Genomic DNA, 12,889 nt, shown 5'->3' with positions numbered 1-12,889 from the left:
ACTTCCACATTCATCTTGACAGAAGGTGCCCACTATTCATCAGAGATAGCAGAGGTGGAAGCGGTTGAGCTGCTTTTCTTCATTTGCACAAGTCATCCATGCCTCGCTATTGTACCAGAGGATGTTCAGAACACAAACCTGGGTACACATAGAGCTGTGTATTTTCAGTTAGTCTGGCTCTGGGGCCACGCTTCATTTCTTAACTTTGACAGCACAGCTGTGGCCTTGGAAATCCTGGTTCTGATTTTGACATCAAGGGAAGGTAGCTGGAAATTTTTCATCCAAGATTTGTGAAGCTGTCGACAACCTCCAGAGTGAGGTTGCTGATGGTGATGAAAGGTGGAGTCTCTACATCCTGGCCCATAACTTTGGATTTCCTGACTTTGATTGTTGGGCCAAAGTCCTTACAGATTATCTGGAGAACCAATATACAAGATGTTGCAAGTGAACTTGAATGTATTAATCTACATTAATAAACGAAAAGAAAACATAAAATGGATCCTTGCAAAACAAATTTCCACAGACACACCAATGTGCAAAATTCTCGAAGATTTGTTAACTTTCACTTCATTATGCATTTGAATTATTTTCCCTTGAAATGTCCAGCTTGTGTGAAGAAAACGCTTGTTAATGAAAATCTAACTAGTCTTTGTGACAGTAAGCGATTATTATTATTATTATTATTAATAATAATCTTTCATGTCCTTGAACATTTCCTCCCAACGCTGTAATATTGTCAACTGCAATTAGGTTCTGCAATCTGTGCGTGTGAAATATGTCTAATTTCCTCTGATACAGTAGCAGCAATCAGTCAGCCATAGTGATGGAACATTTTTCCCTTTTCAAAATTCTTCAAAATTATTTGAAGGAACGCGAGGACAAAGGGCACGATCTAACTGAATGGGAAGAGAGTCCCATAATGAGCGTGTTTAGCTGGGTGCTTCCTGGTGCTCGCAACGTGAGATACACCATGCTACCTACCGGGACTCTGGTTCTATCTGTGGCCTCAGTGGAGGCAGAGGCCAGGGTCACACTTAGTCTCATTTCCTGCACTGAGGAGTTCCGCTCGCTGGAACTCGCTGCAGCGAGAGTTTGTGCCGCCATTTATGAATGGCATCCCGATTTCCCGACCCCCACCCCCCCCCCCCCGATACGACCCCCGTAAAGCCCCAGCCCAACCCCGAGGGCCCCCCACATCCACATTGTGCCACCCCCAGGCCTGATCTCCATTGTGGTAAAAAAGCCAGCTTGGCACCTTGGCACTGACAGCCTGGCAGTGCCAAGCTGGGACGATGCCGGAAGAGGATCTTTAGGCTGCAACGTGGCAGTAGATTGTGCCCAAATTCTGAAAGCTTTATTGATGTGCATTTTATATTGAGTCTATTTAAAAAAAACAATAGATAGGGCTTATGCATATGTATATCAGTGTGAACATGTGCATTTCATAAAGTTTGCCCCCATTCCAGTTGCAGCATTACATTGTCTCCATCAATAGAATCAAATATCTGCTCGCTTTGTGCCTCTGGAGAATCAACTCAGAAAGGAAATGCTTCAGCTGATAGCTTTTCATGAATGATTTTATTTATGTAATTACAGGAATGAGAACAACATAAATCAGATTTAATTGGGTACAGAGTTAAACTGTAACAAAAAATGAGCAATGCTTAATGCCTAGCTTTCAGCTGATGTTACCCTACATCCTCTTCAATACTTCATTCTGTCCAATATCCAATATTTCTCCATTTTAATCTCAGGATCATTTCTAATCCCATTACCGCACCCTCCGACTGAATTTTACTCTGGTTATTAAACTCAGATCAACCAAATTCTCCAGACAAAAGCAAAACCTCCCTACTTTTGTGTTCTATGTTTTTCTTTCTAAACTGGAGGGGCCTATATGTTTTGTGACAGTCTTTTAACCTGGCTTGACATTTTCAGTGATTTATGTAAAGAGCATGTGATGTTTTCGATTATCAGTCTGAACTAAACTACTAGATGGTGAAAGATGTACCATCTATCCTTTATGTCTTCTCCGAAATATTTGTTATGAGTTGTGAATGCTCAATGAGGTTTTGTATTTCAGGACTCAATCAGTCACAAACCAGCCAAGATCTATCCTAAGACAGTCTCTGCCTCCAGATGAGGTAATGCTCTAAACGCGGTTGGATGCGCTAAGTTCTCCACATTAAAGGAAGATGTCTCCTGCATGCCAGGGATCAAGTGGCAAAACTTTAAGTATGCAATTATTATTTGACTTTGCAACATTTCGTACACAGAGGGAATCTCTATCTATGCTGATCTCTACATCAAGCATATCCAATATTAACTTTGCAATTTAGTAATACCATTCACATTTAATGAGGATTTATGGTTTCCTCCAATGAGAATAAAAGTCTTCTCGTCTCATTTGAGGATCAGTTTGGTTACACTTACATGCTCTAATTCTCTGTTCATACTTTAAATAATCTGTTTATATCACTGTAGTAATCCAAGAGACATGAAAATGAAAGTTTAAATAGATGTATTCTAAACTCAAAAGTAAAACCGTATCTGCGGCACACAAGTGTCCCAGGCCGGAGCTAACAGACACCTGGTGCGAGTCTGGGTTGGCATTTAAAGGGCTCGGTAACGAGTCCCACCTCCACCCGTTACCATGGGAACCTGTACTCCATGGGTCTCACAGGGAGGTCAATGAGTGATTCGCCGTGGTCCTCATGGGGGGTATCACAATGACCATTATTGGTTTCTTTCCTTGCCAAATTTTGTACACCTCTTTATCTGTTCGTTAATAAAACCACTCAACTTAAGCTCTTCTTAATTTGAGGGGCGATGGGCCTTTACAGTACCAATAACTGGGTTGGGAGAGTGGAATTTGGAGCAGGATCCAGTTACATTCAGCAACTATCCTTTTTACAACTGATCAAAAATTAAATAAACCTTCCCACAAATAGGTGAAGCCGTGCGAATGAGGAAAATAGATCACATGAGATTTTCCATTGAATGGAATTGTGTAATGGAAGTTGAGCTGTCGGAATATTGGGCATTTTTATTTTAAACAGTCCATAATGTTCTCCCCCTGAGGTCCATGGATATGTTTACGCCTTGGAAAGATAATGGGTTGAATTACCTTCAGTCCCTGTAAAACCCATTGAGATTGTGTACTTTAACTTTTGTGTATTGTGTTTCAATTTAAAACAAAGCAGAGTGGCTTCACTGCAGCCACAAGAGGAGTGAATGTTTTCTGTAAATGATCAATGATCACTCCTAGTCACCTCTTCTAATGAACTCCTGTCGAGATGGCAAAGTAAGACTTTGTGAGAGTGCCTCCCTCTCCCATTGGGTCGAGTTTGCATTTAGTGTGCCTCCACTAAGATCCCTCCAGCGTAAATGGTCAGAAAATCCCGCCCAATGCCTTTAAGTTAGAAAAACGTAAGTCACATCACTGGAGTGTTATCAGACACAATTTAATTGAGTTACACAAGGCGATAAGGGAATAATACAACAGGTGATCACAAACCTGGTTAAAGAGATAATTTCAGGAAGCATGTTAAAAGAGGCGAGAGAAGTCAGGGAAGCTTTGGCCCAATAACAAGGTAAGGGAATTGAGTAATACACAGGAGGCTAGAGTTTGATGAGTACAGAATTCTTAGAGATTTGTAGTACTGGAGAAGTTTTCAAATTTGGGAAAGGTTGACGCGTTGGAGGGATTTGTTCCTTTCGTGGCTTTCTTCATATATATTTAACCCCACCCTATTTTATCCACATTTCCTTACCCTTTCTCCCCCTTGCTTTCCTCTTCCCCTCTCCCACATCTACATCTGTCACAGTTTACCCTCTGATGTTAGTTTCTCTGCTGTTTGGCCTTTCACACCTTTTGTTCTCTCTGGGGACTGCCATTAGCACCCTTTTTTCCATGGTTTCTGTGGCTCTGACTCATCTTTCATTCTTACTCCACAGTATAAATATTTTCCACTTTCTCTGTCTGTTAGCTTTGACAAAGTGTCATCTGGACTCGAAAGGTCAGCTATTTTCTCTCCCTACAGATACTGCCACACCTGCTGAGCTTTTCCAGCACTTTCTCTTTGGTTTCAGATTCCAGCATCCACAGTAATTTGCTTTTATTCATAAGAAAAATTCAGACCTCAAGCTCTACATCACAAGGCGACTTGAGTTGATAGTCCAGAATGGAATTCGATTGTGAGGAGTCCATGCGATTATTAGTACGCAGTTTACCTCAAGGGGTTTGAAGACTGCTTGAAAGGGAATGGTATACACCATATCAAGTCAGCTCCATATCATCCAGTAACTAATTGATTGGCCAAACATTTTTTGCAATCATTAAAGCATTCTATCAAAGGACCGGGAAACATCATTAAGAAGAGTAAACAAATTTCTAGTATCTTATCGGAACCTTGTTCATTCTACCATGCATAGATCACCGGCAATGCTGTTGTTCAAGAGAAAACTATGAACACAGTTTGGTTTATTAACTCCACCTGGGAATATTCTGTCATGTTTTGATGTTTCTAGAAGCCGAGTGGAATTGCACTTGATCTGAACGACAAATTTTGTCTTTCATATACCATCCCTCTGCACATAAACCTGAAGTCACTCAGGCTCCTTTTCATTATTTTAGATCAAGCATAGTTTCTATTTGTCCTGTCAGTTTTTTTCATTTTATTGTATTGGTTCAGTAATGAGTCAATTATTCCCCCCCCCCCCCCCCCCCCCTCCCCCCCCGGTCATTATTCCGATTTGAAAGGCAGCTGGACAAGCAATGACACAGAGGAAAGGTCTCAGGAGACATTTCTTTAATTTTGATTGCCTGTGTTATTTTATGGAAATATCTTTACAAATGAATGGGGGGGGGGGGGGGGTGGCAGAGGGGGCAAAAAGCATCAAGATTACTTTGTTTAGCCAATCAGATTTGGTTCACAATTCATATTTCAGTTTTGATTGCAGGTAGCATTTGATGGACAAGCAAGAGACCCAGGTAACAATTCTGTGATTCTGTGAATTATGTTATACGATGTGAGCCATCAATAACCACTGGAGACTTTCTGTAATTTTCTACAATTGTGCATATCATTCAGTTTGGATGTTGAATACAGGATACTATGACCTTGTCTGTCTTAGTTTCAGGAAATTGGTACATGTACAACAGTGAGACTGGGCAGCGGAAATGGTTGAGTGATGGATAGAAGCCATTGGGAATTACTTGGTGACAAGATCATTTTCCTCTGTGTTCAAATTAACACAAATTCATACCTATGTTTATTATGATGTAAATCATACAGTCTTTCAAGATTTGATACAGTAATATATACAATAAAAATTACATGTTCATTTATACTCTGCTGTTGGAACAGAATTGCTGACATCTAATTTGACAACCTTCTCAAAGTTTTGGGAACTTTTACTCACAGCTGAACATCTGATCATTCCTGTATGAGCCTGTTCCTCAGATTTTATTCATATCTATTATTATATACAGGGATGAGAGAATCTTGTATTTTCCTCTTCTCTTCTGTCCATAATCAGAGTGTGTTTGGAAAGGAAGGTGGACTTTTCAATCTCTGAGTGTATGATCTAACCAGCAGCAAGCTTTTACAAAGAACAAAGAACTGTGCAGCACAGGAACAGGCCCTTCGGCCCGCCTAGCCTACTCTGATCATGATGCCTGTCTAAAGTAAAACCTTCTGCACTTCCGGGGTCCCTATCCCTCAATTCCCATGTATTTGTCAAGATGCCTTTTAAACGTCACTATCGTATCTGCTTACACCATCAGCGCATTCCAGGCACACACCACCACCTTGTGTAACAAAAATGTGCCTCGCATATCTCCGCTAAACGTTCGCCCTCACATCTTAAACCTATGTCCCCTAGTAATTGATTTCTTCACCCTGGGAAAAACATTTGACTATCCACTCTGGCAATGCCACTCACACTTTTGTAAACCTCTATCAGGTCGCCCCTCAACCTCCATCATTCCAGTGAAAACAATCCGAGTTTATCCAAACTCTCCTCATAGCCAACATCCTCCAGACCAGGCAACATCCTGGTAAACCTCTTCTGTACCCTCTTCAAAGCATCCATATCCTTCTGGTAGTGTGGCGACCAGAATTGTAGGCACTATTTCAAATGTGGCCAATTTTTATACTCAATGCCTCGACTGATGAAGACAAGCATGCCAAATGCCTTCCTGATTACCTTATCCACCTGCGTTGCCACTTTCAGTGATCTGTGGACCTGTTCGCCCAGATCTTTCTGCCTGTCAATACTTCTAAGGGTTCGCCATTTACTGTATAATTCCCACCTGTACTAGATCTTCTAAAATATATTACCTCACATGTGTCCGGATTAAACTCCATCTGCCATTTCTCCGCCCAAGTCTCCGACCGATCTATATTCTGCTGTATCCTTTGACAATCCTCTTCACTATCTGCACCTTCACCAATCTTTGTGTCGTCTGTAAACTTACTAATCAGACCAGCTACATTTTCCACCAAGATATTTATACATACTACGAACAACAAAGGTCCCAGCACTGGTCACAGCACTCCATTCAGAAAATCATCCTTCCAACGCTACCCTCTGTCTTCTATGACCGAACTAGGGCCGGGATTCTCCCCTACCCGGCGGGGCAGGGGGTCCCGGCGTAGCGGAGTGGCGCCAACTACTCTGGCGTCAGGCCTCCCAAAAGGTGCGGAATTCTCCGCACCTTTGGGGGCTAGGCCCGCGCCGGAGTGGTTGGCGCCATGCCGACTGGTGCCAAAAACGGCGCCAATGGCCTTTGACGCCCGCCACCCGGCATCGGGGCTGGCCGAAAGGCCTTCGCCGGTTCGCGCATGCGCTAGTGCGTCAGCGGCCGCTGACGTCACCGCCGGCGCATGCGCGATAGGGGAGTTCTCTTCCGCCTCCGCCATGGTGGAGGCTGTGGCGGCGGCGGAAGAAAAAGAGTGCCCCCACGGCACTGGCCCGCCCGCCGATCAGTGGGCCCTGATCGCGGGCCTGGCCACCGTGGGGGCACCCCCGGGGTCCGATCACCCTGCGCCCCCCCAGGACCCCGGGGGCCCACTTGCACCGCCAATCCCGCCGCCATCAGAGGTGGTTGAAACCATGTCGGCGGGATTGGCCTCTCAGCGGCGGGACTTCGGCCCATCGCGGGCCAGAGAATCGCCGTGGGGGGCATGGCGATCGGCGTGGCGGGCCCGCCGATCGGCATGGCGCGATTCCCGCCCCCGCCAATTCCCGGGTGGCGGAGAATTCCGGCCACGGCGGGGGCGGGATTTACGCCGGCCCCGGGCGATTCTCCGACCCTGCGGGGGATCGGAGAATTTCGCCCCAGTCCTGTATCCATCTTGTCAGTTCACCTCTGATCCTGTGTGGCATCACCTTTTGTACCAGTCTGCCATGAGGAGTCTTGTCAACACTTTACTGAAGTCCATGGAAACACCATCCACTGCCCTTTCTTCATCATTTTAGTCACTTGGTCAAAAAACTCGATCAAGTTAGTGAGACATGACCTCCCCTTCACAAAGCCAAGTCCATTTGTATGTGTCAATGAAAGAGGATTATTTATTTGCACACTCAACCCATAAGTGTAACACCATGTCAGTCACTCAGCATATGCGCAGACACACACACATACACACACACACACTCAAAAATGCAGTTGGAGAGAATATATGTTACATGTTGTTGACATAATAATAGTTCATATTTGGAATAGGGACCAAGCTGGGAGACTTGTAAAAAAGTATCAGTCTCTAGATTTAAAAACGCAAGTGTCTATTGCCTTTTTCTGCTGCTGGATGCCATGCAGTTGGCGGTTAGTACAGACTGACCAGTTTTCCTCTGGTACTTGGGGTAATAAATTTGTTATCAGCTGATCAATTACTTCTATTGTCCTCCCAGAATTGTTTGAAGTTATAAGCTGTTATATAATGGGGAATGGATGGGGGAGTCTGTTCACACCTACTTATGATGAACTGGCTTCTCGACAGCTCTTTTTGTGCGTTTCAAACTCGGAGCCTCAGTGTCTTGGGGTCTATAGGTCTGAGTGTCAGGTTAGTCCACAAGCAATACAAAGTATAAATCACACGGATAAATTTAATCTTGGCATGTCCATTCAAAGGGGAGGCCCGAGCCATGTTTATTTAATCAGGAATTTTCCAGAGACCTGTGGCAAAAATTGCAAAAGTCACCTGACCTTCAGCAGCCAGTTTATCTACATATTAATGTTAATTTTAAAATAAAAGACAGCTCTGATGTACCATCAATTGAACGCGAGACGAGTTGCTGGACAAAGGTATGGCTTTAATCAGCTAGATGTTAGCCTTGCGGTTGATTACAGTATAAGGACGACCGCCGGGAGTACTGGGTATTTATACCCGCCCTGGAGGCGGGGTTAACTCAGCCTCTCGACCAATCGGGGAGCCGTCACATGACTGGTCTCAACCAACCAGTCAAGAGGCACATGACTGACCAGGGCCAATGGTAAGCCGGTGTTCTGCACCAATGGCAGGCAGCTATGCTAATCATACCACCACAAGCTCCAGGAAACTATATGCTGCATAGAGCCGATGTTTAAACTTATGAATAGGATGTGCCTTCACTGAGCACATGGCACTGTCCCTCAATTCACTTCTGCTGCAATTCATCGGTGAGTCCAGATGGAATGAGCTATTTTACAGTGAAATATTACAATTGCCATTGAACGTTTATCTACAATGGATTAGAGCAAGGTTTCCCAAACCTTTCAAGGCATGGAATGCTTTTGACCTCCCAAACATACTGATGGAACCCCTGAGAAATAGTCTTATTGAATTGAAGAGTTAAACCACAAAAAAATCAATTGTTTATGCGCAATAGGTACAAACGGACCGAATTTATAGAAATCTTTTCTATTTCCTTTCTGTATAAATTCATTTTAATTAAAAAGTTTTCTTATTAATAAAGTACTCAAGTCTTACCTTTTTGTAAAGGGAGGTGTGCTGCTGGAAAGCTTGATTCGCATATTGGGTACACAACACACATGCATACCTCTCCGACACACCTCCGACACTCATGCACGCACTCACACAGATAGATACATACATACACTCACTCTCTACTCTCTCTATTCTCTCTCTCTTTCTCACGCGTACTCACCTCTCTCTCTTGCATACACATATACACTGACACACACATCTCCCTTGTATCCCCCCTATATTCTCTTACACACCTCACGCTCTCAGGCACACATCTGTTGCACACACACCTCTGTCCCTCAAACATGCATCCACATTCTCTTACACACACAGCTCACTCGCTCTCACTCGTACGACTCTCTCTTACACACCTCTTTTCTTATATACACACACCTCTGTTTCTCACACAACTCCCTCTTACACCTCCCTCTCTTGCGCATACACACAATTCTCTCTTACACGCACATGCGCTTGTCCTTCGCACACATAATTCTTTCTTACAAATTCACAACTCTTTTACACACACACATTTCTCATACGCACTCACTCCTCTCTTACACACGCATTCACAGTTCTCTCTTACTCACACACCTTCCACTCTTACACACTCATATCTCACTCTTACACACATGCATGCACATATCTTTCTCTTGCACACTTAAACCTCTCTAACTTTCACACTCATACCCATACCTCTCTCTTGCACACACAGATGCACATCTCTCTTACATACTCGTGCATCTCTCTTACACACACACCTCTCTCACTCTTACACACACACACACACACCTCTCTCTCTCTTACACACACTCACATCTCTATTACACAAACAAATCTCTAACACACACTCGCACATCTTTCTCCCTTACACACACTCACACACCTCTCTCTTACAAACTCTCACCTCTCTCTTACATTCAAAACATTCACAAACATTTCTCTCTTACACGCTCACACACCTCTCTCTTACAAATTCACACTTCTCCCGCGCACACACGGGAGAATTCTTACACACACACACCTTTCCCTTACACACGCACACCTCTCTCTTTTACAAACTCACTTTTATTTAATTTTTAAGACTATGAGGAAAGGATACTTTGCTCCAGGAGTAATTTCACACACAAATAGGGATATGGTAGATTAAAACAAACATTGTTGCTAACACAGGATGACAAACTTTAACATTCCCACAGAGACCCCCCAGAAGCAAGACCCTTGTCAGGAAGCCCTCCGCCCCCCCAGAAGAGAGACCCCTGTCAGGATCTCGGGCTAGACCCCAACAGTTGCTAGGATACTGGACAGAAACTACTAAGATTTTACTTAATTTGTAAGACTGTGAGGAGAGGATACTTCAGTCCAGGAATGATTCCACACACAAGTAGGCATGTGGTATACAAAAGAAGCGTTATTACTAACGCGGTATTATTAACTATAACATTATAAAGACAAATAGTTTTCAATTGCCAGGTAAACAATGCTTAACAATAACCCTGCTATCTTTATCTTCACTCAAACAAAACCCATCCCAGATCAAACTCCACTTGTAAATGTAGTTAGCAGATTCAGGAATGCTTGCTGTAAAGGTCTTGGATAAACCACTTTGAGAAAGCGATATCCTTCAGGACCCAGGTTGCAGATTCTTGCAAGTCTCAAAATACTGTTTAAACTCCCAACCTTTTCAGAAACTGTTGTTCTATTCACAGGCAAAATCATTTTACCTAAACTGCTTTGAGAAAAGTTGCTGATCTGTCCATCGTCAAATATTAACTGACTGTGGTCACCAGAAACTGGTGGTATCCTCTCAGACAGATCTTTAACTGAGAGTACAGCTTTTTGTCTGTTCAAATCCTAATCTAAAACTAACTTCTGAAACTCAATACCTGACTGCTTCAGCGCCTGGTTCATCCCATTAAATACATCTTCTTACTAAAATGAAACATAATTGTCTGCTTTGCGCTGCTGGAGTCACCAATGAGGTGGAGAATCCCGTATCGTGAAGAAATTGGGATCGTGCTGGATGCCGATCTGTTTCTGATGCTTTGTGCCCCCGCTCCCGCTGGCGTTGAGATGGAGGTGCCCTGCACCAGTGGATGAATGGAAATGGGTCATTAAGACCCATTTGCATCCACTTAATGGGCCAGGCACCATATTCTCCAAGCAGGAGCACCTGTCAGGTGCAATACAGCTCCATTGAGAGAGCATATGCCGGGACGGGTCGGAGAATACCGGGGGGGTGGGGGGGGGGGGGAGAATTGCAACCCACTGCCCCGACCTCCCCATTCTCTGGCGCAGATTCTCGGGCGCCCACAGGATTCCCACCTTGCCGGTCGGGGGCCATTGACAGCGGACCCCGGCGATTCTCCGAGCCCCGATGGGCCTAGTGACCGTTGAGTTTGGCCGAGTCCCACCAGCGTGGGTTACTCAGGTCCTACATGGCGGGATCTGGAAGGTGAATGTGTGGGGGCCAATGTGGAGGGGGGCGCGGGGGGGATCTGACCCCGGGGAGGGCCCCATGGTGGCCTGGCCTGCGATCGGGGCCTACTGATTGGCGGGCGGGCCGGTTCCATGGGAGCCTACTTTACTCCGCGCCGAGCCCCTGTAGGGCTACGCCATATTGCCCGGGGGCCGGCACAGAGAAGGGAACCCCTGCATTTGCGCAGAAATACATTGGCCGTTCCACGCATGCGCAAACCCGCGCCGGCTGTTCTGCGCCGGCTGGATCTGCGGGAACCACTCCGGCACCAACTTAGCCCACTAGGAAGGGGATCTTTCCCCATTATCGGAGACCGTTGATGTCAGAGTGGATGGCGCCGCCTTTCACGCCGGGATGGGGACGTAGCTCCATTATTAGAGAATCCCGCCCATAGTCTCCCAAATGGTTAATTCCACCAATGTCTCTAATTATCTACTTCTTAGGGAACCTTCTTAATATAATCAAAAGTCCATCAGCCCATCTTCAGCAAACAATATCCAGGCCTGGAATGACTTATTGTTTTACTTTTACGATACTTTAATTGCTCCCCTGGTTCCAAAACACTGAGCTGCCTTTCAAACCATGACTACACCATCACACACTAACCCAGTCTGTTAACCTTGACTCTACCAACTATATATAATGCAATGGGCGGGACTCTCCATCTGCTGATACGCGAAACCCGATTGGACGGAAAATAGGTTCCAACGCCAAAATCACATGGGCGCATATTTCACGGCAAATGGCAATTCTCCGTCGCCTCATCATCGGCCTCCATGCGTTCCAGAATGCGCATCCAGTAAACACCATTTGCATCTCATTAGCAGGTCCGACTCGGTATTCTCCGGGTTCCTGACAGGCCAAATTCCTGACAGGCTTCACTTGTGCTTTTAAAAATTGCGAAAGTGGTGTCGTAGCCAGGAGGTGGGCTGTGGGGTTGGGGTAGATGGGCATGGAGCACCATTACTGCAGCCTGCCAGGCATCCCTGCAGCTGTGCATGCTGCTAACTGTCCACTGTGAACTTAGGGCCACAGGTCATATAGGTGTCCCTAAGGGCACTCCCCTAGTTACCCTCTGGCCCCAGCCAACCAATCAGCAGGATGGGCGTGCTCCAGTGCAACCAGTGCCATCTTGTTGGCCAGGAGGAGTGCGTGTGGGGATTGTAATGTGTATATGCAGCTGCAGTTTGTCAGCTTCCCGAGTGTCAATCACGGGACCTGCGAATCCCACACCATTTTCCATTGGAATCAATTTTGTTCCATGTGGCACCAGTGCTAGTCCCTCAGCAATTGCTGAGTCAGTCCAGGTTCAGAACCAGTTTTGCTGTCATGAAAGTCCATGAATCTTGCCCTGGCATCAACACTTAGCCTCAGAAATAGAGAATCTAGCCCAATATATTTGAAATTCCCACATTCGTCACAAAGGTGAATCCTCTTTCAT

At 45.1% G+C, this 12,889-nt stretch overlaps 1 protein-coding gene across 1 annotated transcript in view; it reads left to right on the top strand.

Annotated features, from left to right (window-relative positions):
- Positions 1–5,285, top strand: part of LOC119973671 (cadherin-related family member 4-like) — a 33,008-nt gene extending 27,723 nt beyond the window's left edge. Inside the window, exons 11-13 of the mRNA XM_038812055.1 lie at positions 2,084–2,144; positions 4,963–4,993; positions 5,137–5,285. Of these exons, the coding sequence (XP_038667983.1) occupies positions 2,084–2,144; positions 4,963–4,993; positions 5,137–5,201 (157 nt within the window). The 3' untranslated portion in view covers positions 5,202–5,285. The remainder of the gene's footprint in view (positions 1–2,083; positions 2,145–4,962; positions 4,994–5,136) is intronic.
- Positions 5,286–12,889: the final 7,604 nt, after the last annotated feature.

The sequence above is a fragment of the Scyliorhinus canicula genome, chromosome 11, assembly GCF_902713615.1.
Source record: "Scyliorhinus canicula chromosome 11, sScyCan1.1, whole genome shotgun sequence".
NCBI lineage: Eukaryota > Metazoa > Chordata > Chondrichthyes > Carcharhiniformes > Scyliorhinidae > Scyliorhinus > Scyliorhinus canicula.
Note: the sequence above shows the minus strand (reverse complement) of the source record. Positions and strands in the feature narration are given on the sequence as shown.